The following is a 27,844-nucleotide window of genomic DNA, read 5'->3' as shown; positions in this document are numbered from 1 at the left end:
CTGGCGGCGCAACGCAACGCAACGCAACGGATATAACCTAAGGGCGGGGAGGACACGCCCCTCAATCAACATATCCCCCTTGATTGGCTCAGACCTTGTGACGTATATCTTTAGAATTCCTGAATGAGGCTTCGTGGAGGGAAGTCTCGGATTTCCTCATCGGAGAGAAGTAGAGCGTCTCTCGGATTGGCTGTCCGGAGAAGTGGGCGGGGCCGAGGCGGCGGAATTGCCTTAATTGGCGCGATGGGTTCCGCTACGTCAGCCTTACCAGGGGTCCCCCCATTGGCTGCTGCGCAAGCGGACTCCGGTCTCCTGGGGGACGTGGATTCGGAAGAGTCCGCCAAGCAGCAGCTGCTGGTCAGCGCAGGAGAGCCGTCATCCGCAGCCTGACCCACTTTAAGCAACTCCAAGGTAAGACTAAGGTTGCGTATCCACACTAGAGAAATAACCCGGTTTGGCACCACTTTAAGTTGTTTGTCTCAAGGCTATGGAATTCTGGGAGTTGGAGTTTGTCGTGGGGCCCAGAGCGGAGCACCATGTATCAGCCCACCGCTCTGTCCTCGCTGTATTTTTATTGCGATTTTAATAGACGTCTTAATTGTAACTTGTTTAACCTTTTTTTAAGGGGGGAATTGGGGACACACATTTGTAAATGGGGATTTTAACGTGCTGAAAGCCGCTTTGCTTGCCTTGTCACAGAAAAGAGGGATATAAATAAGAGTTGTATTATTGTTATTATTAACAGTCTGGGATTCTGGGAGATGAAGTCCAAGATCCCTTAAAAAGAGTACGGTTGCATCTCTTGTTTATGAGATTTTATATTGTTTGTACACGACTTTTTAATACAATAACAATAATAATAACAATAGATGATTTAACAGTAAAAATACATTAAAAATACAATAAAATTCAGAATTAATCCCTTCCCACCCTCGCCCCCCCAAATCCCAGTTATAAAACTACCATTTAAAAACACTAAAATGCAATAGGATAAAAACTGGGGGAAACTGGGCAGATAGAGAGACATTGGTCACGATTGAGCCTTATTCATATCTGTATTCAGGGAGAGAGGAAAGTGGGAAGGCCTGCCAGAAGAGATCCCTATTAAGTGCCTTCTTAAAGGCTGTAAGAGTGGGAATGGGCTGGATCTCCTCGTTCCGGACCTTCGGAGCAGCTTTGGGGAACTGAAGCTAGTCTAGGTCTTTTGGACTGAAGTAAAGAGAGTGCAGGACGGAAAGTATGGAAGAAGGCGTTCCCTTAAGTACTCGGAACACAAGCCAGGTAGGGCTTTAATAATAATAATAATAATAATGATACAATAATATTTATTTGTATTCCGCTTTTTTACAAAGGAATCAAAGCAGATTCCGACACCATAAATAAAACATCAGACAATTAAAAATTACAATTTAAAAACAGTGACCAACCCATAAAAAGAGAATAAACATCAAAAAATTTAAAACTATCCAATAGGAATACATTAAAATTTTGGGCAGATAAGCGGAAGAAATGAATCTTCCTCTAGCGGAGGGGAGGAGACGGGGGGGGGGGTGATGGTATTAAACAATATTGGTGTCGGTGGCAATAGGGGTGTCATGGGGGGGGCAATTCTAATGGATCTGATGGATCCAACCTAGTCTGGGAAGGCCTGCCGGAAGAGATCCGTCTTAATAGCCTTTTTAAAGGCTTCCAAGGTGGTAATATGGTGGATCTCATCTGGCAGGTAGTTCCTGGTAATCACCAACACCTTGTACTTTGCCCAGAAACTAATTGGCAGCCAGTGGAGGGACTTCAGAACCATTGTTATGTGATCGTTCCGAGAAGTACCTGCGATTAATCTGGGTGCCATGTTTTGTACCATGTTTTGAACTGTATTGAGATTTTTTAAAAAATCTGTGAGCTGCTTTGGGTCCCTTCTGGGGAAAAGGCAGCATCCATAAGAAGGACAGGTTACTCACCTGTAACGGTATTTCTTCGAGTGGTCATCTGCGAATTCATACAAATGGGTTTTACTGCGCCTGCGCAGTGCTGTTCGGATACTTCTAGAATCACTGGGCAAAGTACACTTTGCAACATATAGAAACTTTTTGGCGGTAACCCCGCCCCCCTCCTATAAAGCCCCGGTTCCCGCTCTTTTCCCCAGTTCCAAATTTTTTCCGGCAAGTCGGCGATGCAAGACAGAGCCAAAGTGAGCAGGACACCGAGGAGAGGATGGGCGGGATTTGTATGAATTCGCAGATGACCACTCGAAGAAATACCGTTACAGGTGAGTAACCTGTCCTTCTTCTTTGTGGTCTCTGCGAATCATACAAATGGGTTTAGACTAACAAGCTTAGGTAAACGGCGGAGGGAGTGTCCTGAAACCAAGCTTATGGTAAACCAAGGTGCATTTATTGCAACAATAAAAACCTTGAACCCAAAATAAGAGTCAGTCTTTGTTTGTGCACAAACCTCAACACAGCAATGGTATTGCAGAACCTGAGAAGGGAATGTAAGGTCATGCAAGACCAATCCCATTGGAATTGTGCAAATGAAAGTGAAAGTCAATCACATAACAACCTTGTAGACCTGAGGAGGGAATGTAAAGGCCATGCAGGAACAATCCCACTGGAATGAGCCATCATAGATCAATGTAAACACAGTACCCTCTGTATAACACATGGCACAACTCATATTAGCCAAACATTCAATGCAAACCAGAGACCAAAACAGCCCTCCCAAAAGCTGCGTCCTGAATGGCCCTGGTGTCCAGTCTATAATGCTTTATAAAAGTCAATGGCTGGGACCAGACAGCAGCCTTACAAATATCAGATAAGGAGATTCCAGCTAGAAAGGCAGAGGATGCTGCAACCGCCCTGGTCGCATGCGAACGCACCCTGGCCGATGTAGGTTTGCCAGACAGTTCATAACAGAGATGGATAGTGTTAGCAATCCATTTCGAGAGTCTTTGGGGCGACACCGGTAGACCCTTTCTAGGTTCCGAATAGCATTGAAAAAGTCTTTCGGAACGACTTGAACCCATTGTCCTATCTAAGTAGAAAGCCAAGGCTCTCCGAACGTCCAGCATGTGCAAGCTACGTTCCTCAGCAGTGGATGGGTTCAAAGCCAAGGTCGGCAACACAATGTCCTGACACATGTGAAAGAAGGAAACCACCTTAGGAAGGAAGGTGATATCAGTTCCGAGTACAACCTTGTCCTTGTGGAATCGAAGGAAGGGTTCATCCCTCCGTAAGGCACAAAGTTCTCCCGCCCAGCGGGCGGAAGTAATGGCCACAAGGAATGCAGTCTTCCAAGTTAATAGTCTCAAGTCCGTTGTGGCCAAGGGTTCAAAGGGCTTGGATTGGAGGGCGGACAATACAACGTCCAAGCTCCAAGCCGGGGCAGGAACGGAGACCTGGGGGTGAAGGTTATTGCAGCCCCTTAAAAAGTTCTTAACAAGAGGGTCCCTGAAAAAGGAAGGCAAACCATCATATTGAAAGTGGGAACAAATGGCAGACAGATAACATTTGATGGACGTAAGGCACAGCCCCGCGTCCAACAACGACATCAAGAACTCAAGTACCACCGGTACCGTGACGCGGTGCGGTGGCAGGTCCTTCTCTTCGAGGAAATGCAGAAATCTCTTCCACTTAGAGGTGTAGGACCTCTGGGTCGCTGGCTTTTGAGCGGCACGGATCACCCTCTGTACCGACGGTGGAAGTAGCCTCAGCGGCGAAGCCTCCACGCCACCATCGGTAGCATGCCGATGTCCAGATGCCGGACTCTCCCGCCTTGGAGAGTGAGAAGGTCTGGTCTCGACTCCAACCGGAGAAACTCGCTGTTGGAAAGGTGGAGCAACGACGGGAACCACGGTTGTCTCGGCCACCACGGCGTGATGAGAATCGTGTCGGCGTGGTCCCTCGACATCCTCGAGACCACTCTGGTAAGCAGAGGAAAGGGGGGAAAAGCGTAGAGCGTCTCCCCGGACCAATCGAAGGCAAATGCGTCTCCGAGGGATCTCTCGTGCCGCCTTCGGAAGCAGAACTGGGGACAATGGCTGTTGGAGGCAGTTGCAAACAGGTCGATCTGAGGAGCTCCCCACCGGCAAAATAGGTCGTGGACCATCTCTGGATGGAGCCTCCACTCGTGGCAGGTCGATGTGGTCCTGCTCAGCTGGTCCGCCAGGGTGTTCTCGTCCCCTGGCAGGTGGATCGCCTGAAGAAGGATGCCCCTTGGGATGCACCAGTCCCAGATCCTCAGGGTGATGTCCAGGAGCGTTTTCGACTTGGTGCCTCCTTGTTTGTTGACATAATACATCACGGTTGTGTTGTCTGTCCTGAGGAGGACCACCTTGTCCGTGATGCTGGATTCGAAGGCCTTCAATGCTTTCTCGACCGCCAACATCTCCAATGCGTTGATGTGGAGTGAAGTCTCTTGCCAAGACCACCTCTCTCTCACACACAAGTCCAGGAGATGGGCGCCCCAGCCTTCCATCGACGCATCCGTCGTTAGGGTCACTTGAGGATGAGGCTGGACAAAGGGCATGCCGACGCAGACGTTGCGGGAATCTAGCCACCACAATAGGGAAGTGGCGACGGGTCTCGGTATGGTTAGCCATTTGTCTGGAGGGTCCATCATAGGATTGAAGACCGACAGGAACCACGACTGGAGAGGCCTCAGCCGTAGTCTCACCCACGGAGTCACGAATGTGGTGGACGCCATGTGTCCCAGGGCCACCTGGACGTCTCTGGCCCTTACTCTCCTGTAGGACCGGACGGCCCTTACCGCTACCGACAGCGCCAGGAAACGGTCCCGAGGCAGGTAAGCGACACATTGTTCGGAATCGAGGATGGAGCCGATGAACCGGACCTGCTTGGCCGGGACCAGATGAGACTTTTCTAGGTTGACCAACAGTCCCAAGTCCGACAGAAGATGGAGCGCGAAGTTGATGGCGTCCTGAAGCTCCTCTTGTGAGGGGGCTGCAAATAGCCAGTCGTCCAGGTACAGGAAGACCCTGAAGCCTTTCCAATGGAGGTAGGCCACCACCGGGGCCATACACTTCGTGAAGACCCTCGGAGCCGTGGCCAAGCCGAACGGGAGGACGTTGCAGTGATAGGCGACGGAGCCTATGGCGAAGGCGAGGAACCTCCAGTGGGACTCTCGAATCCCTACATGGAAGTAAGCGTCCTTTAGGTCTATGGTCGCAAACCAGAGGTCCTGGTGAAGTAAAGGCAAAATAGAAGCCAGGGTTACCATGCGAAAACGTTGGTAACGTAAAAAGGAGTTAAGTCCCCTTAAGTCTAATATGGGTCTGATTCCACCATCTGACTTTGGTACAGTAAAGTACCTGGAAAAAAAGGCTCTGGACAACAGTTCGGGTGGTAGGGGCGATATAGCCCCTTTCTGGAGAAGAGAGCGCACTTCGTCGAGAAGGGTGCCCGAGGGGGCGGTGGAAATAAAAGCTCCGGTGGGGGGGAGCTCTTCGAACTCGAGGGTGTAGCCCCTCTGGACGATGGTTAGGACCCAAGAGTCGGAAGTGATGGAGGCCCATACGGTGGCAAAGGGCCGAAGAATGTCCAAAAAATAAGGGCTAGGCGAAACGAAGTGCGCAGGGGGGCTTCATGCTCTCTTTTTAGCCTGGTCGGCATCCTGCCTCCGTGCCTTGCGGTATTTGGGGGGGTAAGGCCGGCCGCCAGAAGAGGAAGAGGATTGAGATGGGTACCTCTGCCGCTGGGAGCCCTGTTGGCCGAACTGACGGTCATAATAGAATGGTCTCTAGGACTGACCTTGTTGTTGCTGCCAGGGACGGAATCGTTTTCGGAACTGGGAGGTGCCAGGGGCGGACATGCCATGTTTCCTGGCGGCTGCTTTCATTCTAAACTTTCTATTAAGTTTGTCGTCAGTGTCGGTATGGAAGAGCCCGGAGTCATCGATGGGCATCTCCTCGATTGTGGTACGGACGCCCTGATTGAGGTCTGATCCGCGAAGCCAGGCGTGTCGCCGCAGCGCGATGGAAGCAGCCATGGCTCTACCGGTGCACTCCGCCACATTTCTGGACGCGGTAATTAGCCAGCTCCCGATCGAGCGGGTTTCGTCCCTGATCTCGGCCAAGGTGCACTGGGTGTCATCCGGAACATCAGGGATGATGGGAGATATCCCTTCCATGAGGGTCTGGACATAGGCCCCCATGCAGGCCACGTAATTTATGGCCTTGACTGCCAGCGCTGATGCCGCATATGCCTTCCTTGAGAGGGTGTCAATCTTCTTGGCCTCCTTATCCAAGGGGAAGGAAGATTGACGTTGCGTCGAGGTATGTTGGGCTCCCTCAACAATTGCGGAATTTTGGTGGGGGTGAGAAGCCAACCAGGGAGCGTTTGGGGAAGAGACCCTATACAGCGACTCTATCTTGCGCGGCGGTCCCAGCAAAGAAGCGGGAGTGTCCCATGAGCGTTTGACCAGGGACTCCAGCGAAGGCAAGAATGGTATCGACGGCGGTGTCTGCATCCGACCCTGGACTCGCCTCTCTATTGGGTCTTTAGCCGCTTCTTCCGGGTAGGCCAGCTCAATGTCCAAGGCGCGGGACATCTTAATGACGTGTTCGGCGAACGAATGCACGTCGTCAGTCGGCTCCGGTTGATGGAGGCCCAGTGAGAGGTCGTCTGCCCGATTCTCATCATCCGAAGGGGCGTCGGATTCGGCAGGAGGATCCGGCTCCGAGTCCGAGAGAATGGTCTCTACCACGGTCCTCTTCTTAGGTTGCACCGTCCCGCGGTGAGTTGGAGAGCGAGAGCGGTCTGCGCCACATGATGTCACATCGTCGCGGTACTGGTCATGCCCAGGAGGAAACTTCAACATGGCCACATCCCTAGGTACTGCCATGTAGAATCTGTCGGACTTGGAATCGTAAAAGAAGTCCTCCGCATGGGGCTCCCGCACTGGCGAGGGGGTAGGCGACCTCACCCGAGCCTGGGAGGGAACTGGTGATCTCCTCCTGTGAGGGCGGGCTTCGTCCTCTTCCAGGTCAACATAGGAAACGGCCGTGGAAGCCGAAGGCTCGGTGGCGGAGGGTTGACCAACTCTGGCAGTCGCACCAACGGGAGCGGCGAGGTCCTCCTGTCTAGGCTCTTCCTGCGAAAGATGACGTTTTGAAGCCTGTCTGCGATCGGGGGATGCAGGCTGGTGATCTCTGGGCAGTGGAGAACGGGATCGGGAACGTCGTCGACCCTGACTATCATCCTTTCTGGTCCCAGCTCCGGAGCGGACCTTGGTGTGATCCTTGGTCTTAGCCCTTTTGGAAGTTGAAACGTCTGGGGTGGAGCCGACAGTGGAACCGGCGGTGGACAAGGCCCTTTTCTTAGACGAAGCTGAGTCCCGTGGCATGTCAGGCGGGAAGAATGGAATTGGCATCTCAGTGATCTTCAGGTCCAAGCCACCCTTGCTGTCAGCAGCCGCCTTCGAGCTGGACGACCCGAAACCATCCGCCTTGGAGATAGTGGCATGGTCTCTAGGCGTCTTGCCCTCCTTAGGGGGCTTCTCACTGCCCTTGAGCTTCTTAGGGTTCGAGTCTGATGAAATAGAAGCCTCGCGGGACTTATGTGGCTGCCCGCTTAGAAGTCGTCGCCTCTTCTCTAGTGGAAGGGGTACCCGCATCCCACTTCTTAGGCTTGTGGGCAGGCTTGGCGGCGGCACTAGGCTTCAACGAGCCGTAACCCACAGCAGGGACCAGAATGTTCTGGCCTAGATCACAGGCCACTGAGGCCAAAGCCGGAGGAGCGCTGGCCGGACTAGCATGGGCAGAAGTCGGAGGGGCCGCGGTGGGCGCAGAAGGAGCTGAGGCCGGACGGGGGTCCCCCTCCCGGATCTTCCCCTGAGCAATTGCGGAGGTGAGACGGGACTCCCGATTCTTTCTGGCCTGGGAGGACAAAGACTTACATAGCAGGCAAGCCTTTGCGTCATGGTCCCTTCCCAGGCAAAGAAGACAGGAGGAGTGTGGGTCTTGGACGGGAACCTTTCCCCCGCAGACATCACATTTCTTGAAAGGTGGAGACATCTTCACTGGTCGACAGCAACGGCGAAATCCAAACTCGAGGTCAACAGTCCGAGAGGTCAAGGTACACGGGGGAAAGTAGAAGAAGCGAAGTCCAAAACAGTCCGAGTCAAAAACCAGAAAAGCAGTGATTCAATGGAAACTAGCAAGAGCGAAGTTCCAAACAGCAGCCAAGCGCGGCGGAAAAATGGAACTGGGGAAAAGAGCGGGAACCGGGGCTTTATAGGAGGGGGGCGGGGTTACCGCCAAAAAGTTTCTATATGTTGCAAAGTGTACTTTGCCCAGTGATTCTAGAAGTATCCGAACAGCACTGCGCAGGCGCAGTAAAACCCATTTGTATGATTCGCAGAGACCACGAAGAAGAAATAAATAAACTGGAAACAACTTTAAGGTACACAACAACCAGAACAGTTTGGTCCAGTTTCAGGGAAGGGGGAGACTCAGTAGTGCTTCAGTAGTAACATCTTATTTTCTTCCCCCACATTTTGTTACAGGGTCAAGTGTCCTCCTCGGGTCAACCAGTGGCGAGTGAGAGATGCAACTGCTTCCCAAAGACCACAGGGGAAGCTGAGCAGAGCGCAGAGAGCACATGGCCAGGTGAGAGAGGGAACCGCCTCTGCCTTCGTCCTCCTCCAAACATGTCCTACATTTCAGCCTTCTCAGGGTCTATATAATAGCCCTGTATTTGAAGGGGTGTCTTACTGAGGAAGGTTGTTTTCTGATGCTCCAGAGAACAGGACACAGAGCAATGGATGCAAACTACAGGAAAAGAGATTCCACCTCAACATTAGGAAGAACTTCCTGACAGTAGTAAGCTATTTGACAATCTAATATGCTGCCTTGGATTGTGGTGGAGTATCGTTCTGTGGAGGTTTTCAAACAGAGGCAAGGTTTGGCGGTAAGGAAGGCTCTGCTTGCTGTTGTTGTGTGCCATCAAGTCGCTTCAGACCTATGGAGAACCTAAGGTGAAATCATGCCCTATGAGGAGAGCTGGATATTCAAATATAGCAATAGCAAGTGCATTTTTATACTGCTTATCAGTGCACTTAAGCACTCCCTAAGCAGTTTACAATGTGTAAGCTAATTGCCCTCAACAAACTAGGTAAGAATTCAAAGATAGAACCGTGTTAGTCTGTATAATCAGTCTGTAGAGAGATCTTGTAGCACCTTTGAGACTAACTGAAAGAAAGAAAGTTGGCAGCATGAGCTTTAGTCGACTTCAGTCTACTGCCTTTGGTGCATTTAAGTCTACCAAAACTCGCGCTGCAAACTTCTTTCTTTAGTCTCAAAAGTGCTACAAGATCGCTCTACAGACTGATTCTACAGACTAACAGGGCTATATCTTTGAATTCTTTCTTTGTTAGTCTCAAAGGTGCTACAAGATCTCTCTACATACTGGAGCTGGGTATGTTTGGCCTGGAGAAGAGATGGTTAAGAAGTGATATGATAGCCCTGTTTAAGTATTTGAAGGGGTGTCGTATTGGGGAAGGGGCAAGCTTGTTTTCTGCTGCTACAGAGAGTAGAACAGGAACAATGGATGCAAGCTATAGGAAAAGAGATTCCACCTTAACATTTGGAGCAACCTCCTGACACTAAGAGCTGTTTGACAGTGGAACACACTTGCTTGGAGAGTGGTGGAGTCTCCTTCTTTGGAGGTCTTTAAACAGAGGCTATCTGTTGGGTATAGTTTGATTGTGAGTTCCTGCATGGGAGAATGGGGTTGAACTGGATGGCCCTTAGGATATCTTCCAACTCCAAGGTGGACGAGGCACCACAGAACGGAGGGAGATTCCAGAAAAATGCAGGATATTACAACATAAAAACTAAAGACATAAATTCATTTCATACAGTTTATATATAGCTACCAAAATCCATGGATGCTCAGGTCCATTAATACAATGGCAGAGTAAAATGGTGTCCCTTACATAAAGTAACAAAATTAAGGCTGACTTACTGGAATTTAGATATATTTTTAATATTATCAAGCTGTAGATGCTTGAATCAATGGATAAAAAAATCCATAAAATATAAAGTATGGAGGGCTGACTGTATTATGTACTCCTCTGTATTTTTCTGATGAACATCTTGGTTAGTATGTGAAGGGATCTTGTAGGACCTTTGAGACTACCGTATATAAGTCATCCATAAGTCGACCTCATGTATAAGTCAAGGATAATTACAAAATTACGGATTTTGATATGACCCTTGGATAAGTCGAGAGTAAAACTTAGGAGCATGTAACAAAGTATGTAAAGGATAAAGCAAAGGAAAACAGTGCCAAAATTCCAGCAGCATAACTGTTTGTGCTCACTTAAAGGCTGGATGGATGAGAGAATAGAGCGGGGTCAGTGTAGTGGCATCACTAGGTTTGCCGTCATCTGGTGCGGTAACTCATGGTGTCAGCCTCCCCTTGACCATCTCCTCCCATACCACACCATACAGAATCCTTGGTAAAAAAAAAATTGTACTCAAGTTACTCAAAAATCGTTATTCCCGTATATCACTGAATGTAATAGTAATAGTTGTGACATAAAAAGCTAGCAAAATTAAAATTATACTTTTAAATTACAATATCATACACATAGTCTAGATGTATTTACAGATATATAACTTCATGTGGTTGAAGTAAAAATTTGTTAAAATGTGGTATTTTTAAATAAATCTTTTTAAAAAAATTATTTAAAAACAAAAAAACCTGGGGCCTCTCCTTTCTCCTCCCACTAAGCCTCATGCCACTCACACTATCTCTTCATCATTTGAAAGGGACATGGGCAAATGCCACAGCCCCTCTCTGCAAAAAGGCAGGTGTTTGGGGAGCAGTGGTGTCACCCCCCCTTAGGGTGTCACCTGGTGTAGTCCGCACCCCCTGCATCCTCCTAGTGAAGCCACTGGGTCAGTGCTTCCAGGAGAGATTACACTCTTGCCTTTCACCAGGGGATGGTTCTTTTTTAAATAAGAGTTAAAGTATAGCATTCTTACATCAACTCTTGGATCAATTGACCCAGGGTTTTTTGGGGTCAATTGTTTAACTTACATAAATTTCTAGACTTATACAATATATATAGTTATACAGTAACTGAAAAGAAGAAGCTGGTAGCATGAGCTTTCCTAGACTTAGCATCATACAATCATAAGAGTTGGAAGAGACCGCTAACAAACTTCTTTTGCACAGTCAGGCCTGTTACAGACTGCCAAAATAAAGCTGCTTTGGATCTCTTTGGAGGTATGCTATTTAAATGATGCATGGGTTCTAAGAGTCCGGAGGTCGCACCAAAGCCACACTCCATTCCTAAGCACGGGAGTGCAGCTTTTGGTGCAGCTTCCGGATTCTTAGGATGCATGCATCATTTAAACAGCATACCTCCAAAGAGACCCAAAGCAGCTTTATTTTGGCAGTCTGTAACAGGCCTTAGTCTCAAAGGTGCAACAAGATCTCTTTGCATACTGATTTTTCAGACTAACATGGCTATTTATTTTAATCTTATCTTTGTTAGAATGTCTTGGTGGCTTGCATAATACTTACAGAACTGAGAGCTAGATAAAGGCTTAAAATTGCACTTTAATAGCAACAAACCCTGGGCTGAATCTACATTTAAATTCCTTCATTTGCCCATTGTGCTGAAATTAAGGAAAAGATCCTTTCAGCATTTACATTGTGTCCTCAAGGAACCCATTGCCTTACATGTTTAGTGTCCTCTTTCCCCTTTGAGAGTCAAATGCACCCTGAGCTCTGGGTGCAAGTCTTGTCTGCTGTTGCTCCAAGAAAAAAGAACTTTAGAAGGACCCATCCTATTCCCTCATTTGCAACAAAGATAGGGTGCCAAGTAGTCAAATTTCTCAGTGGGGAAGAGCAAACATGATGCTACTCAGTGGTTGTCTTAGTAATGCTAAAAATGGAGGACATTTTAGAATTCCTCCTGGACAGAGGTTTGAAATGTAGGCCATGCCCAGGAAAAGGAGGATGTCTAGTCACCTTGCCTCCAAAGAATTCGCAGAATCGTCCGCCTCTTTTTTCCTTTTTTCCCTTTTTGTCCAGTGCCCAGAGCTTCAAAAAGTTATCTGTGCCCATTCTAGCTGGGGGATTCTGGGAGTTGTAGCCCAAAAAAGTAACCTTCCTAAGTTTTGGTGCTGCCACATGATGGGAGGGAAATATATCATGACAACTGAGAGGCTGGAAGACACAGTCTCTCTACATCTGCCATTAACATTTCATCATTACCCTCTGCACCCTTACCCTCTGCAGCTATTAATTCTTAGAAACCGCCTTGGCACAGCACAAGTTCAAAGATCAAGAGCAATGCTACTCAAACACAGGATAATGGGAGCCTAGAATATTTCCCTGTGAGTTTGCAACGTGGCTATTAGGCTGCAGAAGCTTTCTGATAATTCCTTCTTCTCTTTGTTAGTTACACATGAAATGCATGGGGGAAAAATTCATTCCCCTTCACAACAGAATGCTCACCCACAGGACAAGGAAATGTGGGGAGAGGGGAATGTCCCCAACACTCTTCTTGTGCTGTCATGAAATTACATATTGGGTTATTCTTATAATCCTATGCCTTACTGATTTGTAAAAATGCCCCAGAGAACATAGTAGGATGTGCTTCTGAATAAACGCTTGCATAACTGCAAGCCTTTTACATTATGAGCTGGTCTAGCCTGTTTAGAAGTAAGGTGGTTAATGAGACAAGACCATTTCCTTAAGTTATTGGTATTCTTTTTTTAAAGAGCTAAGAAGCCAGCTGCTCTTTATTATATCCTGAATGTATGTAATGATTTCCAGCTTCCTTAGAACAGTCCTCCTGTCTTAAAAGTTTTGGCTGTGTTCATTTCTTTGTAGAGGTTGAGACTTTAAGTACTCAACATTCCTATGGCCACTGTATTGGACACTAACTGTAGCACACTGATGAAGTTCTTGTCAGACTTGGAATGTTCATCTGTTCTTCCTTTCTTTTTTCCAGGATCAGTTTTTCCTGTCTGTGTCCAGCATCTTGGCACTTCACAGTACCTTCAGTGAGCCTTTGTCTTCGCCAACGACTGGCCCTGCTAGCTCTGTTAATTGGAACCTGCCTTCTGCTACTTGTAGCAATTTCAAATCTGTGGCACTGGAAAACTGACTCTCGGGACAGACAGTTTGAAAGGTGGGTGAGGAGGGCAAGGTGGGTGAGGAGGGCACGGTGCTGCCATGAGATGTCCTAGAACAAGTATGCCTTGTGATCTGGTTGTGCAGACTGTGAACAGTTCAGAGTGGACATCTATATTTGTAGGAACATATTGTGCAGCACACACCTTTATATCAGGGCTAGGAAATTTGTAGCCCTTTAGAACAGTGATTCCCAAACTTTGGTCCTCCAGGTGTTTTGGACTTCAGCTCCCAAAAGTCCCAGCCAGCTTGACCAACAGTCAGGAATTCTGGGAGATGAAGTCCAACACATCTGGAGGACCAAAGTTTGGAAACTGCTGCTCTAGAGGTTGAACTGCAATATCCATCAGGTTGAGTCAGCATAGCCAGTTGTAAGGGATAATGGAAATTCCAGTCCACCACCATCTGACCACAGTTTCCCAACTTTACACATTTACTTAGAATTTCCACTGAGTTGAGTGGAGTTTACTTCCTTTTAAGTGTGTTTAGGCCTGTATCCTAAGTTAGATGTGAGAGCAGACAGAAACCCAAGGGAACAAGGTCTGCTTGATTCAGAAGCACTGGGAACCAACTGGCTTCCATTATGTACATGTACACATTAGCTGAGTTTTAACAAAGCATTCAAAATGGCTAGCATCTGAAGCAACTAATGCACATATTATAGGGAAAATGGCTCTATGTAACCTGCAGAATATGCAGTCTTTAAGTACTTAGCTAAGAATCTACCCCAACATTGCTCTGAGGGGCAATTCAACCATTATTCCTTTCAGGAGGGGCTGTAAATAGTATTACCTAAAAATAGATGTCTCACCATAGAAATATCTCTGTACATAGCTTTGATAGATAATACATGGTATAACTTATTTCTGTCTCTGACAACTCTAAAATGGAGAAAAGCAATAAGAAGAAAAATAAATTTTAAAAGGCAAGAAACATAAATTCAGACTAGAGAGAAACCTACCCTTAAAGGGAAGTGCTGCACTCTATCCTTAGTGTTAGGAAGTACTGCATAGCCTTTAACCAGAACCAAATGTATTCTGAGCATACAGTCCCCATCGTTTATGCTGTAGATTCTGCTTTAGCCCTAGGCACCTGTAGGATACATGTAGATAACCTGCATGTTGCTGGAGCAGCATTTCTTGGCCATGCCTCTTGGTGTCGTTATCCTGTTTTAACTTTGCCCTGAATAGGACACCTGCATAGAGGTCTGAATTAAACTTTATGTGGTATGGGCACCAGCCACGTGAAGTGTCTAGATCATGTGGAATATAGATGTGCAAGCACCAACTCAGGAGTAGAATTTCCTATTCAGAACTCCATACTCAACATGGTGAGAGAGGTTGGAGGCAGGGTTAAAACAAGAGCATGAATGGAGTGGGACAGAATGTGGTCCTGCTCCTCCAGCTATGTAAAATTAATATGTGCATGTATGGTTAAAGTAGAATCTGGTTTCCTATTTTATGGGGAAGGAGGATGGCACAGGCAGGGCAAATCCTTTGATCTCCAGCCATTCTTCCCAGGCTTTATTAAAAAATCAGGCAGAGAGTTCTGAATTGTGTAATGTAAAAATACTAGTAAAAATGAATATGATTAATGAAGCATTTCAGAAAAAGTGGCAGATCACTATTAGTTGGAGGAGAGGGAGCCGTGATAACTGTGGTGGGAAGCAGCCACATGGGCTGACTTCACATGGCATTCTTCTACCAACAAAGTCTGCATTCTTTTTAGTAAGGAGGAGGGAGGTGGTGTCAAACTCTTAACCCAATGTTTGGTGCTTTTAGGTAGCATGGTTAAAGTTCTGCTCTGTTGGAAGCAATGTGCTGGCTCACTTTTCAGTTGGTGGATTATTGAGATGAAATGAGCACTAGCATCTAAATATCCAAGATCTAAGTGTGGGAGATTCTGCCCGTTTAGAGGAATTTCCCCCTTTATTTAGCTGATTTCAGTACAAGGCAAGAGTGCTCTTCAGATTCTCTTCTATACAAGGCCAGCTCTTAAGAAGGTGCACTGATGTCACACACACACACACACACACACTTTCCTGAGGTTTAGTTTGCCCACCATCTTTGCTCAAGATCTTAGCTGTTCTTAAAAAAAAACCCTCTTACTTCTTGGGCCTAGGCCTCAGGCATTCAGTAGCTCCTACCAAGAATTGTATGCCATGAAGTGATAGCTGGTGGCTTCCATGTCAGTGGGGTAGTCAATTTGTACCCAGTTTAATTCTGAACTTAAAGGAGCTGTCCAGGGTCCTGAACAACAGCTCCAAAATGTAGGGCAATTCAAGTTTACTAATGCTTCAGCCTTTGGTTATCAAACAAAATATTTAAATATCAAAAACACCAAAGCTAAACTTGCTAGATATTAGATTTCATCTGCAGAGTAATTAAAAAACCATACCTCAGTCTAATGATGCTCTCCTGAGAACTGAATCTGGCTCAAAAACAAACTAAACATGTGGCTTGCAACTAATGAAAATATTATTGATGGCTTGAATCTACATATACACAGGGAGCCTAAATCCTAACTAGCTAATGAGTAGATCAGGAAAAGGAAGATATCTTTCTGAAGGAAGATGTGTGGGGAGAATCTCTGTGTGAGTAACTGCATAAAAGGAAATGACCTGAATTACATGGTTTGTTCACTGTGCTACATAAGGTATTTATGTCCAAGTAATTCAATGATAGTAGTGAGCAAATGGGAGATTTTAAATGAGAGAAGATGGCAGTATGTGTCAGGCTATGATATCTGAAATCCCACTTGCTCGAAATAGAAGAGTGAGGGAAGAGAGAATGCTGTAATTTTCTGTGCGATACCAGCCACTACTGACAGCATACTGTCTGCTCCCATGTAGATTCCATCTGTGGGTGCAGGTTGGGTGGAGGTTGGGCTGGGTGGCTCTTGAAATATGCGTGTTGTTACACCTCTGGACTGGGATCCTTCCCCAACTCTGGTTTCCTAATACTCCCTCCCTGCAAGTGTAATGCATTGTAGACATGCAGGTGGTTTTAATTTGCACTGTAACATCTGTCTAGAGTACTTGAATAAAGGAAGTTTATCTTTATTCACAACACCAGAGAGATAGGAAGGCATCAGAGACAGCAAGGGACTCGTAAAGGAAACAAAAGGTAAACAAAAAAAAAAAACTTTTTAACATTTCTAGATCTTCATTGGTGTTACCATGGTAAACAAATTACTATGATTACTAAGTTACTAATATTTCTTATATTTTGGTTGGTAACATGACAGACAGTAATTTGAAACCTAAAGGGATAAAAACTGATAATTTTCAATAGGTTATATTATCTTCTCCCCTCCCACAAAAGGATTGCCTCTGAAAATCAGACTTTTATTTAATATGCTAAAGACGCTCCCCAGTTGCAGTTTCTTATAAGAGTAAAGAATACAGTTGTTACAAGCTGAAAATGGACCATTAAGAGTCATTTGCATTTGCTAACCAACTCAGACAAATTATTTCCATTTTAAAAGACAGGTTGATAATTATTTTTCAATTCACTTTTCCTGCAAGTATATAAAAACTGGCAAACCCACCTTCGAGTATTCCTTGCCTAAAAAAACCCTATACCCTATGAAATTCACAGGCTTGTCATAAGTCAACAGGTGACTTGAAGGCACACACATGCACACAGATTCTCTCAACTTGCCTTTATGGACATCAGCTTTAATTAATAACAGACTAATATGTGTAAAAAAATAAATAAGGTAACTGGTACTATTTTCATATTATAATTTAGCACACTGAATCCATGGCTTCTTTTAATTTAATGGCGTGTGGACAAGAAGCAAGTTTCTTCTAGAGACAGACTATCAGTCAGAGAAAATTACTACACTCAGAATGTTGTGCAGATTAGAATCTGATGTTCATTGCTGCCTCATGAATTTACAGTCTGGTTAGTCCTGCCTGGGACATTTATTTCCTGCCTTTCTTTTGATGAGTCCAAAGTGGCAAATATGAATGCCTGTCCCTACTTCAGTATCAAACCATCCCTGTGAGGGAGATCAAGCTGGAAAAGAGAAAGAGACTAGCTGTGATCAGTCATGGCTCACTGGGGTTTTGAATCTATTTCCCTGGTTCTAGACCCAATACTCTATGGAACACAGTGGCTGTCATGCAGAGGTGGGTGTTCTGAGAACTCTAGAGGAGCTGCCCCCTAAATACTTTTTCTTCTCTGAAAAACCTGACTTGTATTGGGCTTTGATTATCACAGATTCCCTTCCTTTTTTTTCTCGTTTCACCAATTTTGGTTAATTGAAGCAAAAGAAAGGATGGCAAAGGCTTTGTGTCATGAGCTTCTGTCCAGCATAGGCTTGGCTCTCCAAACCCTTCTCTGGCAAAGTGCAACTGCATTATTGCAGTTGGGATGAGTTGCAGTCCAAAAAATCTGGAGGGCAACAGGATTGGGGTAATGGTAGGAGAGGATGTAGTTTCCTGGGCTGCTTCTCTGATTGTGCTGACTCAGTGGCAAACGTGAGAGATTTAGATTTCACCATTTGAGTTTTGTGGTTTCCAGAAATCTGAGGGCAATGTCTTTTGAGTGCAAGAGCTCTCATCCTGCTTCGAAAAGGAGGAACAAAAGCCTGCAGAGGAACTAATCGCATATGCTGCTGTGTCAGTATTGTCTGGAATATTCACGGATGAGCAATACGTGTGCTTTATCCCCATAGATACTGCTATCGTCCAACAAGAAATAGTTGGAGATTATTGTATGGAACTGGTGCTTATTATGTAAAACTAGTGTTCTGCTTTTATTAATGACTTGGTTTATTCTCTCAGATCCTTTTTGCTTGGGACTTTGAGATTTGTAGTCCGGAAAAGAAACATTTCCAAGTTCTAAACCTTGGACATGAATGTATTAGTGAACAAATAACATAAAGAAATATTTCTTGTAAAGCAGAGCTGGAGAGTTTTTGGCCCTTTAGATGTCTTGGTCTTTAGCTCTCATCAACATGACCAGGGATTACGGGAATTATTGTCTAAAACATATACAGGACCCAGCATTCCATACTTCTATGTGAGCACTCCTGTGTTTACTTTATCACTGTTGCCTTTGGGCTGCCAGCCATGAGGGGAACTGGGTCTGAAAGTCTCAACTGGGTCTATTCCCCTCTGCGAAGTAATGCAGGCATCTATCTCCCAAATATTCTGGATGCCCCCTGTCATCAGATTCCATGTAGCAGATCCTTTATATGCACCAGTCACTTTCTTGAGATTGCCATATAAAATAATCCTCCTGTGGTGTGCAGAGATGATGTTTTGCCAGCCCTCTGGTCAGATTTAATAGGCACTTGGGGTTCAGTCGCCATGTTTGCTGGGGGATCATGGAAGTATATTGTTTTCAAACTCAGCTAGGTTTTGCCAACTTCATTCATTCAGACTGATGCTCACAACCTATTTCTGTGAGCAGAAAAATCCTTCTGAGTCTCCTAATTTTTTTTTCAAGCCAGAACCATAGAAAAGTTTTCTGTCATGGAGGGCTGGTTCTGCCTCTTCTGTAGTTCTGTCATTGAGTTTGGTTTTGGTCTCCACCACTTTCCTTGGCAGACACAATCTTCTCCTTTCTGTCTGCAGGTATCTAGCACGGTATCGAGCCTTGGAGGCAACAGACACTGAAAACCCATCTCTGAGTTATGGAGTTGTTGTTGACTGTGGCAGCAGTGGGTCCCGAGTGTTTGTGTATTTCTGGCCACCACACAACGGAAATCCCCATGACTTGCTGGATATTCGGCAAATGCGAGACCACAGCAGTGAACCAGTTGTAAAGAAGATCAAGCCAGGTTTGGATATTCCTGTTTACTTTTTGTGTCCAGGAGCTCCCATTGTTGCTCATCTTTCCTTAGCCAGAGATTGGGAAGGTATGGCCCTCCCAATGTTGTTGGATTCCAGCTCCCATCAGTCCTAGCCAAGCACAGTGAAGGATGATAGGCGTTGAAGTCCAACAACTGGGCCCAACAACTGTTGCCTCTGTCATTGTGCAGGGATCTCTACATTGGCCAAAACTCCAGAAAAAGCTAGTGACTACATGAAGCCTCTGCTCAGCTTTGCTGCTGCCTACGTGCCCAAGGCCAAGCACAAAGAGACCCCTCTATACATCTTGTGTACTGCAGGGATGAGGTTGCTGCTTGATTGGTGAGTGATTTACATTTTGCTTAGACCTGACTAGAGTAGGCTTGCAGCCAGGAAACAGGAAGTGCTGGGCCCCTAGAAGGCTGGAGGTGAGCTTGCACCTTGGGATGGACAAGAGAAAGTTCATAGTTTGAAAAACCTAAAGCTTTTTACTACAACTCCCAGAATACCCATGCTGGATAGAGGATTCTGTGAGTTGTAGTCAAAAAGCCTAACAAAAACCTTTCCTAAATTCTAGGAAAGCCAGGGTCCCTCAGGGAGTGGGAGTGCTGGGATGACTCTCTACATCACAGAAACTGTAGGACTGTAAGGCTTGGCTGGTCATTTTAAATCAGTTGCTGTGCTCCTGGGATCAGATCTGTTTCTTCCCTCTCCCATCCATTCTGTTCCTGAGTAACAGCAGCTCTCTTCCCACCCAACCCCTTTGCCCATGGAACTAAATATCAGACTCTGCTTGGGAATCTTGACCGTTTCCAAATTTCTGGTTGATAAGAGGCCAAAGGAGAAGTATAACTGGGCCCCTGCAGCGGCAGCTCTTTCAAACAAGGTAGAATCTGCTGTACAGTTGACAAGAAGCTTCTGCATTTGACAGAAGCTGCGGGATGAGAGGCATATTATTTCAATAAACAAAAGGTGGAAACACTTATTTGCTTATGGATCCCTTCAGGCAACAGTCAGCCATTCTTGAAGACCTGGTGAGGGATGTGCCCTTGGAATTTGATTTCCTCTTTTCGGAATCACATGCGGAAGTGATCTCAGGAAAGCAAGAAGGTGAGATTCAGAACACTGAGCTTGGCTGCTTCCTTGTGGGGGTTTGGCTAAATATAGTGGACAGAATTAGGGCATATGGTGAGATACAGTTGCATCATCAAGGCCACAATCAGGGGGATTAGAAGTTTGTTCCTGGAAACCTGGTTGAAACCTGCTGTGACATGACAGCTGAGCAGTCAGGATGAGGAGAGCTATAGATGGTGTGCAGGTTCTACCCGCAGCTGATTACATTGTTACTGGCAGTGTTTGTTTCCTCTGATCTTCTCAAGATGTTGATCTTGCATCAAATTTAACTTGTGCATTCTGGTGACTCATGCTGCTTTTGTCTGTCTTTTCCTCCAGGTGTCTATGCTTGGATAGGTATCAACTTTGTTTTGGGGAGATTTGACCACGAAGAAGGTGAGACTGGCAAAAAACCTGGCAGGGAAAGGATCTAATGCAGGAAAGGGGAATCTCTAACTCATGGTCTGAATTCAGCCAGCAGAGATTCCCCAACCAACTCATGAGAGCTCTGTTCTGAGCCAGGTAGCTGGGAAAAGAGTCACTACTATGTCAGATCACCAAAATAAAGGAAGTGATTCCATCCTGTGCTTTCAGCCAGTGCTTATGGTGGAGAGCACTTCACTCCTCATTCCTCTCTTCCACATGAAGCTGAAGAGCATAGCCACATCCATGGATGGAATCATAAAAGCTCCATCAGGGGTTTGGCTGCACCCCTTGATGTTACCTGGCCTACAGAAGGCTGCAGTGGGAATCCTTTCTTACAAATTTGGATCCCTATTCCTGGCCTAATAGGAGAACAGTTTTTCTCTCTGGCCAATTTTCCTTGTTGGTGGAAGAAATGTTTCGTGCAGTTAGGATTCAGTTCCCAGTAGAATTGGGGACCTGGTTGCTATATTTACCTATGGTGTGGGTCATTTCCCACTCCCAATTATCACAGAAGACATGGATGGGAAAGCCTTCAGTCAATTTCCATAATACCACTTTACAGTCCCAAGGTCCATCTTCCTCTTACTAAACCTTAAAAGCATTCTTTCTTTCTTTTATTATTATTTTTGTTGTGTGGTGGTGGGCCCTGCAGAGGAAGACGCATTGGTTTCAGTGACCCTGGCTGGTCAGGAAGAGCCTCTGGTGCGAAAAAGGACTGTGGGGATCCTTGACATGGGAGGTGCCTCCCTACAGATAGCCTACGAAGTTTCCAGTTCCACACTCTTCTCTTCCCCACAGCAGGTGTGTACATCAAATAGGGCTGAGGGGGATTGTAGTCCTGGTTGGATATTGTTCCTTAACTGTCTTTCTTCCCCTCTTTCAGGAGGAAGCTGCCAAGAGCCTGCTGGCTGACTTCAACCTAGGTTGTGATACACAGCACACGAAGCATGGATACAGGGTTTATGTCAACACCTTCCTGGGCTTTGGGGGCAACTTTGCCCGGCAACGCTATGAAGAGTTGGTGCGGAATCGGACCATTGCCTATAACAGGTCTCCTGCTCTGTGCTTCCAGATTGCAAAAAGTCATATCCAGAAGCAGCTCTTGATCGTGATAGAAACAGTCTCTCTGGCTGCTTCTCAGCGCTCCTGGGGCTGACATGACTTGTACTCATTTCCCTTCCTGTATAAAGACCAAGGTGGGAGCAGAGAAAGTGAGGCAGGGTAGTAATTCTGCATATAAACAGCTGTTGGTGGTGAAATGCTCACAGCAGTTACTTAACCTAAACTGAACAGAGCATGGAATACATTGGTTTTGCAAACAGCCTTGGTGGTACAGTGGTTAAATGCCTGTACTGCAGCCACTCACTCAAAACCATAAGATTGCGAGTTCAATACCAGCGAAAGGGCTCAAGCTTGACTCCGGCTTGCATTCTTCCAGTGTCACTAAAATGAGTACCCAGATCTTTGGGGGCAATTAGCTTACAGTTGTAAACCACTTAGACACTGTTAGTTCAGTATGAAGTGGTATATAAATGAAGCTGTTTGGTCTTAGTATTGCTAGTGAACTTGGGAATTTAATTCTTTTGTCTACAACTCCCGGAGTCTCCAAAGCACAATGGTTGTGGCCATGCTGGCTGGATGATTTGGGGTGGTTTTAGTCTAAAAGGTAATTTTACCAAGTTCTTCTGACCATCCTTCTGTAACTGGACTTCTCCATTTATCATATCCCACATGTAAGAAACCGTATTGTGTTTTCCTGGAGAATTATGCAGGGTTCTTAATTGCCCAGCATGGCAGGGGAGATTACAAACTATTTTGTGTGTGTGTGTGTGTCTTTTTTTTTTTGGGGGGGGAGGCTTTATTGCCTGGTAACATGGTTAATTAAAAGGGGTGGGGATCACATGGCTCTTCAGATGTTGAACTGCAGCTCCCATCATTTCCCACCATTACTTATGTCTCTTGGAGTCACAGTAAAACAATACCTGGTTGGCTATATGATTCCTACTTTGCATTTTTGAAAAAAGTTCTTGTATTATTAATGGGAATCTATCTAGCCTTCCCTGAAAGCATGTTAAGCCCCTGAAGAATCCCATCTAATCATTTCTTCTAAGAGAACAAAATATAAGGCAGGTTCTGAATCCTACATGGCTGTTGGTCTACATCTCCCTTGACTGGGACTGATGGAAGCTGGAATCTAGCAAAGTTTGGTAGGCCACAAGTTTCCTTGCATTCGGGCTCTGTCCTACCAACGTGGCATTTATTACTAGGTACACCACAGATGGATGTCGCTGCCTCCTCCAGGGTACAGCAGGTTCTCAGTTTATATTTCCCCACAGGATGTTTGATGTTTCATTCCCTGCTAGACCCTCAGGTGCTCTACTTTCAGCTTCATACCCTCCTTTGTGCTCAAGGACAAAGCAGGCCTTGACATAATGATCCTATTGCAAGCATAGAGTGATGCCGGTAAATGGGACACCTGCATGTACATGCACTTGGAAGTGGAATGTGCATTTCCTATTAAGTGTGTTGTGTGCACTTGCTTCTGGCTGCTTGTTCTTTGCCAGAAATAAGGAACAGCTATTCCATTTTGTGACTACAGATTCCAGAATTCCCCAGCCAATGGCTACTGATTGGGGGTTTCTGGATGTTTTAGTCCCAAAATAATCTAAGCATTGGAGCTCTTGTCTTTTCCAGATTTTATATTCTGGACTCTTATTGCAGGTTGCAAGGTGATCAGATAGGAGTAAACCCCAATGTGCCTGTCTTAGACCCTTGCTTGCCTGTGGGACTGGAGGATGTTATGGACCAGAATGGCCAGAGCTTGCATGTTAGGGGGCAAGGAGACTGGGAAGCATGTTCAGAGCAACTACGCCCCCTGCTGACCAGAGACAACAGCAGCCAAGCCTCTTTGAGCAACACCTATCAGGCACCAATTGATTTTACAAACAGCGAGTTCTACGGGTTCTCTGAATTTTACTACTGCACCGATGATGTGTTACGCCTGGGAGGGCCATATCAAAGCCGCACATTCAGACGTGCTGCTCGGGTAAGTGGGCCCTGTGTCGTCATCTTTGCATGAATATGTTTCTTGGGACATCTGATTCTGTGCTGATTTTCCTTCCTCCCTCTCACCCTGTCCCCATCTCATTCATTTTATTCCAGGATTATTGTGGTCTCAGTTGGTCTGTACTGACACAGAGGTTCCGAGACAAACTGTATTCACCCCATGCAGACCTGCATCGTGTCAAGTAAGAAGCCATTCTTTCCCTTTCTGGTACAACATGGGGTCTGGAAACTGCAGTCCACTAAACTAGGAATGGGCAATTTCAGGGGTTGGGGACACCGTGCCCTCTAGAGTTTGGAGGCGCACCCATACTCTTTGGCTAGCTTGCACCTTCAAAAGCTTCTAAGATGTGTAATTGCCAATTGGTGGTGGTGGGCTCCTTGGGCCTATTTTGGGTTCAGAAAAACCATTTTTAAAACCCAGGTAAAGCTTCTGTGGATGTGACTGGCCAATTTTCCAGGCCATACAAACTTGAGGTAGGAACTGCAGAAGCCACAAAATGGCCTTGGGTATTTTCATCTTGCTCACCCCTGCTTTAGACATTGCTGGACTACAGCTCTCAGCATTCCTGACCATGCTGGTTGAGGCTGAAGGGAATTTGAAGTACAACAGCATTTGGGGAAGGGCCATGGGTTCCTTGCAGTACAGATATCTGGAATGGTGAAGAGACTTTGTCCACACTGTGGAATTAAAGGGAATCTAATGAGCCAGATGAGTTCCAGGCTAGCATCTTTGTGATGGAACCCTTGCAGGTACCAATGCTTCAAATCTGCATGGATGCACCAAGTCCTGCATGAAGGATTCCATTTCCCCAAGGATTACTCTGGCCTACGTACTGCTCAGTTGGTATATGACCGTGAAGTGCAGTGGACGTTGGGAGCAATTCTTTATAAAACCCGTTTCCTGCCACTCAGGTAATGCAAGTTGCTATCTATTGTAACTTTCTTTGGTATAGGCTAGTGGTTGAGGAATGTTGGATACTGTTCCAGAACCAGGCTTTCTCAGTGATGACTTCTGTAAAGAATTAGACTCACAGGACTCTGGCCTGGGACGATGAAGTAGTGTGAGTGTAAGTGTGAGAGTATCTATGAGGGAGGCAGACAGACATACCCTCTGCAGGGAAGTAATTGTCTTCCAATATGTTGATGAGCTGCTCCTCCCATTTTCTGTCATCACTAGCCAGGATGGCAGGGGCTGAGGAATTCTAATACCTGTAAGGCCTGAGGATCCTCACCCCTACTGTGTAACAGGAGTGGGCAAGTCACCTAATCCTTAACCATTAGAAGAATATGGAGAACCCCAGTCAATTTCTGCTGAAAGTTCAGATCACAATATCTGAAGCGGCTTTTAGACCAGAAAGATGAAGCAAAATTTAGAATGTTCTTTTAAGTATGAAAAAAAGTAGTGCCAGATGCATCTCTGGTGTGCTTTAAGGCCCCATCAAAATGAGAGATCCAGAGGCTGTGCATACCAGCAAGAAAAGCCAGCCTGGGGGTGGGGGTTGGAGTCAGGGCATAGTGTCCATATGATGAACACCCCGGCTCTGCTCTGTCTGCCATGATGCTGCACCACACAACGCGTAGTATCACGGCACTCATCTGGTGCTGCATCCACAAGTTGCAGTGCCGAAAGAGCACCATAAAGCTGCAGCACCATGGCTATCACACCCTGCAAACGCCAGATTGGGGCCATGGTGTGCGGTTGCCGCAGCCCCAATCTGCATAGGTGAGATCTGCATAGCCCCCCCCCCCCCCCGAAAAACAAAATATCCTACATGAACAGGAAGTTGCTTTTTGATTGGAGATATCGTTTTAATAATTCTAAGATTAAAATCGCAGAGTATTGGGAGATGTACCTACATCTCTGCAGCTATGTTTCCTGATACTACCCTCACCCAAAATCTACCTTTTTAGCATGGACTTTTGTCTGTTGTTTGCTGCAGCTGAAGCATTTTGCTTTTGTGCAGGTTGCCATTTGACCTTCTGACTAAATCACAATAGAGAAACTGTGCTGGGGCTTCAAGTTGTACCTCTATTATTGGATATGTACCTGTACCTCCTTAAGAAGCCAGTCTTACTAAGAACTTTGTGTCAAGAACTAGTTAGTGGGAAGCAGGTGGTGTATGGCACAGAAGCATTTGAAATGGGGCATCAAGGAAGATTCACAATGTTGTGTGAATATATTTATATATATAACAAGTGGAAAAGTTGTACTAAAGCCTTAATGTCTTCACTATCCCACCCATAATTCTCTATGCCACTGAAACTCCTGTTTAGGCTTTAAGTAAAGCCCAAATGCACCAAACAGAGTTGTTCAGAAGTCATTGGACTATTAACTTCCATATTACCTGACCATTGGTCAAACTTCCTGGGGCTGCTGAGAGGTGTGATCTAGAAAGGACCACAGTTTTTCCTAGCCATGATATAATGGGTGGTAGTCAGGGTTCTTACTTTTCTTATATTGTTCAACATCTGGCTTAAGTAGCCAAAACTTAAGAAGCAGAGCTAGAAAAGCATGTGATGCTTTATCACTGCTTAATGGCCAAGTCATTAAAAGGGATTGCCAAATCAGTGTTTGTCTGTGAGCCTCTGCTAAGCACCTTTAAGCTTCATCAAGATAAAATAAATAACTGCTAGCTCTGGAGCCAATCTTTCCTTCTATTTTCAGGGATATCCGTCAAGAGAGCATCCGTCAGCCTCACAGCACTTGGCTTCGTCTCTCTTTTGTCTACAACCACTATCTCTTCTTTGGGTGCATCCTTGTGGTGATACTTGCTATTGGACTCTACCTCCTCCGTCTGCGCCGCATCCATCAACAGCAGCTGCACTCAGCTTCACTTGACCTGCTGTGGCTAGCAGAAGTGGTTCCGTCGCCAGCACAGGACCCAGGCTCCTGACAAAAAAGCTACCTCTTCAGTGACTCTCTAGTGCTGTACTATGTGGCACTGTTTTTTTTTAAGCAGGCCAAAAGCTGTGATTCTCTCATCTTTTGTTGTCCAGAATTCTGTAGCACTCCAGCCTAACCCCACACTCAGAATGATAACAGAACCTGCTCATTGTTGTCCCCCTGCCCCACTAAATGCAGCATCACAACTGCAATGAACTTTGGGTTTGAAACACAGGTTTTCTCTGTGCCTAAAGCCCCAGGCTGTGCGGATAATCACAGTACAGGTGCTGGAAGGGAGAGGATCAGAGCTACCTTTCCCCATCCCTGCCAAAGGGCAAAAGGCAGTGTAGTTACCAAGGAACACTTGATTTACTCAGGAAGGAAAAGAGAAGCACCTGGTATAGCATCTTCCAGAAAAGGAAGGGACACATGAATTTGGTGCTTCAAGTTGTGCTATAGGAATAGGCCTCTCTTTTCACTGATGTCTTTAGGGACCAAATGCATATATGCAGGATTCCTTGGAAGAAAAAAAAAATCCCTTGCTATTCTATGTCTCCCTTTTGTCCCACTTGTGGTGGGACCCGAAATGACATTTGCACAGAACATGGGCTGTTTTCAGATCCCATGTCACACACACCCTTCTGCTATAACCCCAGAACAGGGGCTTTCAGCAGTTCTTAGTCTATTGAAGACCACCTTGCAATGTAGAATGTTCTGATTGGTTCACTTTGTTTTAATGGTGACATCTAGCCCTGAATTTTGTAAGGGCTGTGTTCCATAATTTAATTAATACTTGAATTCAATTTACTGTAGCAATAAATTATGTTGATCCGGCTAGCCAGAGCTTCTTGATGACTTACACCTAAGGCTTGTTTCACATTGTACATTGTTCCTCGCCTATGGACTGGAGCAAGATTACTCATATATATTCGACTATAAGTTGACCTCATGTATAAGTCAAGGGCAGGTTTTGGGACCAAAATTATGGATTTTGCTATGACCTGCGGATAAGTCAAGGTCAAAACTTTGGGGCATGTAACGAAGAATGTAAAAGATAAAGCATAGGAAAATGATGCCAAAGAACTTACAATGTTCCAGTAAGTACAACTGCCAAGATAGTGGCACCTTTGCTTTCTGATAGTTCCCATGCACAATATTTTTAAAATATTGTCTAAAATATTGTACAAAGGCTGGATGTATGCGAGAGTAGAGATGGTTGGTGCTGCTTTTTAGGTGCTCCCAGGATGGACAAAGTGCTTGCATTTTGCCTCTCAGAAAAAGGAGGTGACCATCAAGTACAGGACTTACATTGACTCGTGGATAAGTCGACCCATGTTTTTTGGGTCAATTTTTGACCAAAATTTCTAGACTTATACATGAGTA

General features: G+C 45.8%; 1 protein-coding gene across 3 annotated transcripts; it reads left to right on the top strand.

Moving 5' to 3' along the window:
• The first annotated feature begins 306 nt into the window (after nucleotides 1-306).
• Nucleotides 307-27,290, top strand: ENTPD7 (ectonucleoside triphosphate diphosphohydrolase 7). 3 transcript variants are annotated; one of them, XM_089509604.1, is made up of 14 exons: nucleotides 307-411; nucleotides 8,521-8,623; nucleotides 12,988-13,167; nucleotides 16,244-16,294; nucleotides 18,757-18,962; nucleotides 19,164-19,314; nucleotides 19,979-20,082; nucleotides 20,425-20,481; nucleotides 21,164-21,312; nucleotides 21,395-21,561; nucleotides 23,233-23,557; nucleotides 23,674-23,759; nucleotides 24,328-24,489; nucleotides 26,243-27,290. In XM_089509604.1, the coding sequence occupies exons 2-14, from the start codon at nucleotides 8,616-8,618 to the stop codon at nucleotides 26,469-26,471; spliced, it is 1,875 nt and encodes a 624-aa protein (XP_089365730.1). In that variant the 5' UTR covers nucleotides 307-411; nucleotides 8,521-8,615; the 3' UTR covers nucleotides 26,472-27,290. The 3 variants fall into 3 exon arrangements, with proteins under 3 accessions (XP_089365730.1, XP_089365731.1, XP_089365732.1); XM_089509605.1 differs by lacking the exon at nucleotides 16,244-16,294; XM_089509606.1 differs by lacking the exon at nucleotides 24,328-24,489.
• The last annotated feature ends 554 nt before the right edge of the window (nucleotides 27,291-27,844 follow it).

Source organism: Sceloporus occidentalis, unplaced genomic scaffold, assembly GCF_023333645.1.
Source record: "Sceloporus occidentalis isolate IW3139 unplaced genomic scaffold, rSceOcc1.0.p SCAF_2, whole genome shotgun sequence".
Lineage (NCBI taxonomy): Eukaryota > Metazoa > Chordata > Lepidosauria > Squamata > Phrynosomatidae > Sceloporus > Sceloporus occidentalis.
The sequence above is the reverse complement of the archived record's forward strand: the minus strand, read 5'-3'. Positions and strand labels throughout refer to the sequence as shown.

Excerpts from the sequence above, each read along its gene's own strand:
- ENTPD7 (XM_089509604.1), top strand. Across the intron at positions 18,963-19,163 it reads TGTAAAGAAGATCAAGCCAG|GGATCTCTACATTGGCCAAA; the intron begins GTTTGGATATTC and ends GTCATTGTGCAG. Across the intron at positions 19,315-19,978 it reads ATGAGGTTGCTGCTTGATTG|GCAACAGTCAGCCATTCTTG; the intron begins GTGAGTGATTTA and ends GGATCCCTTCAG.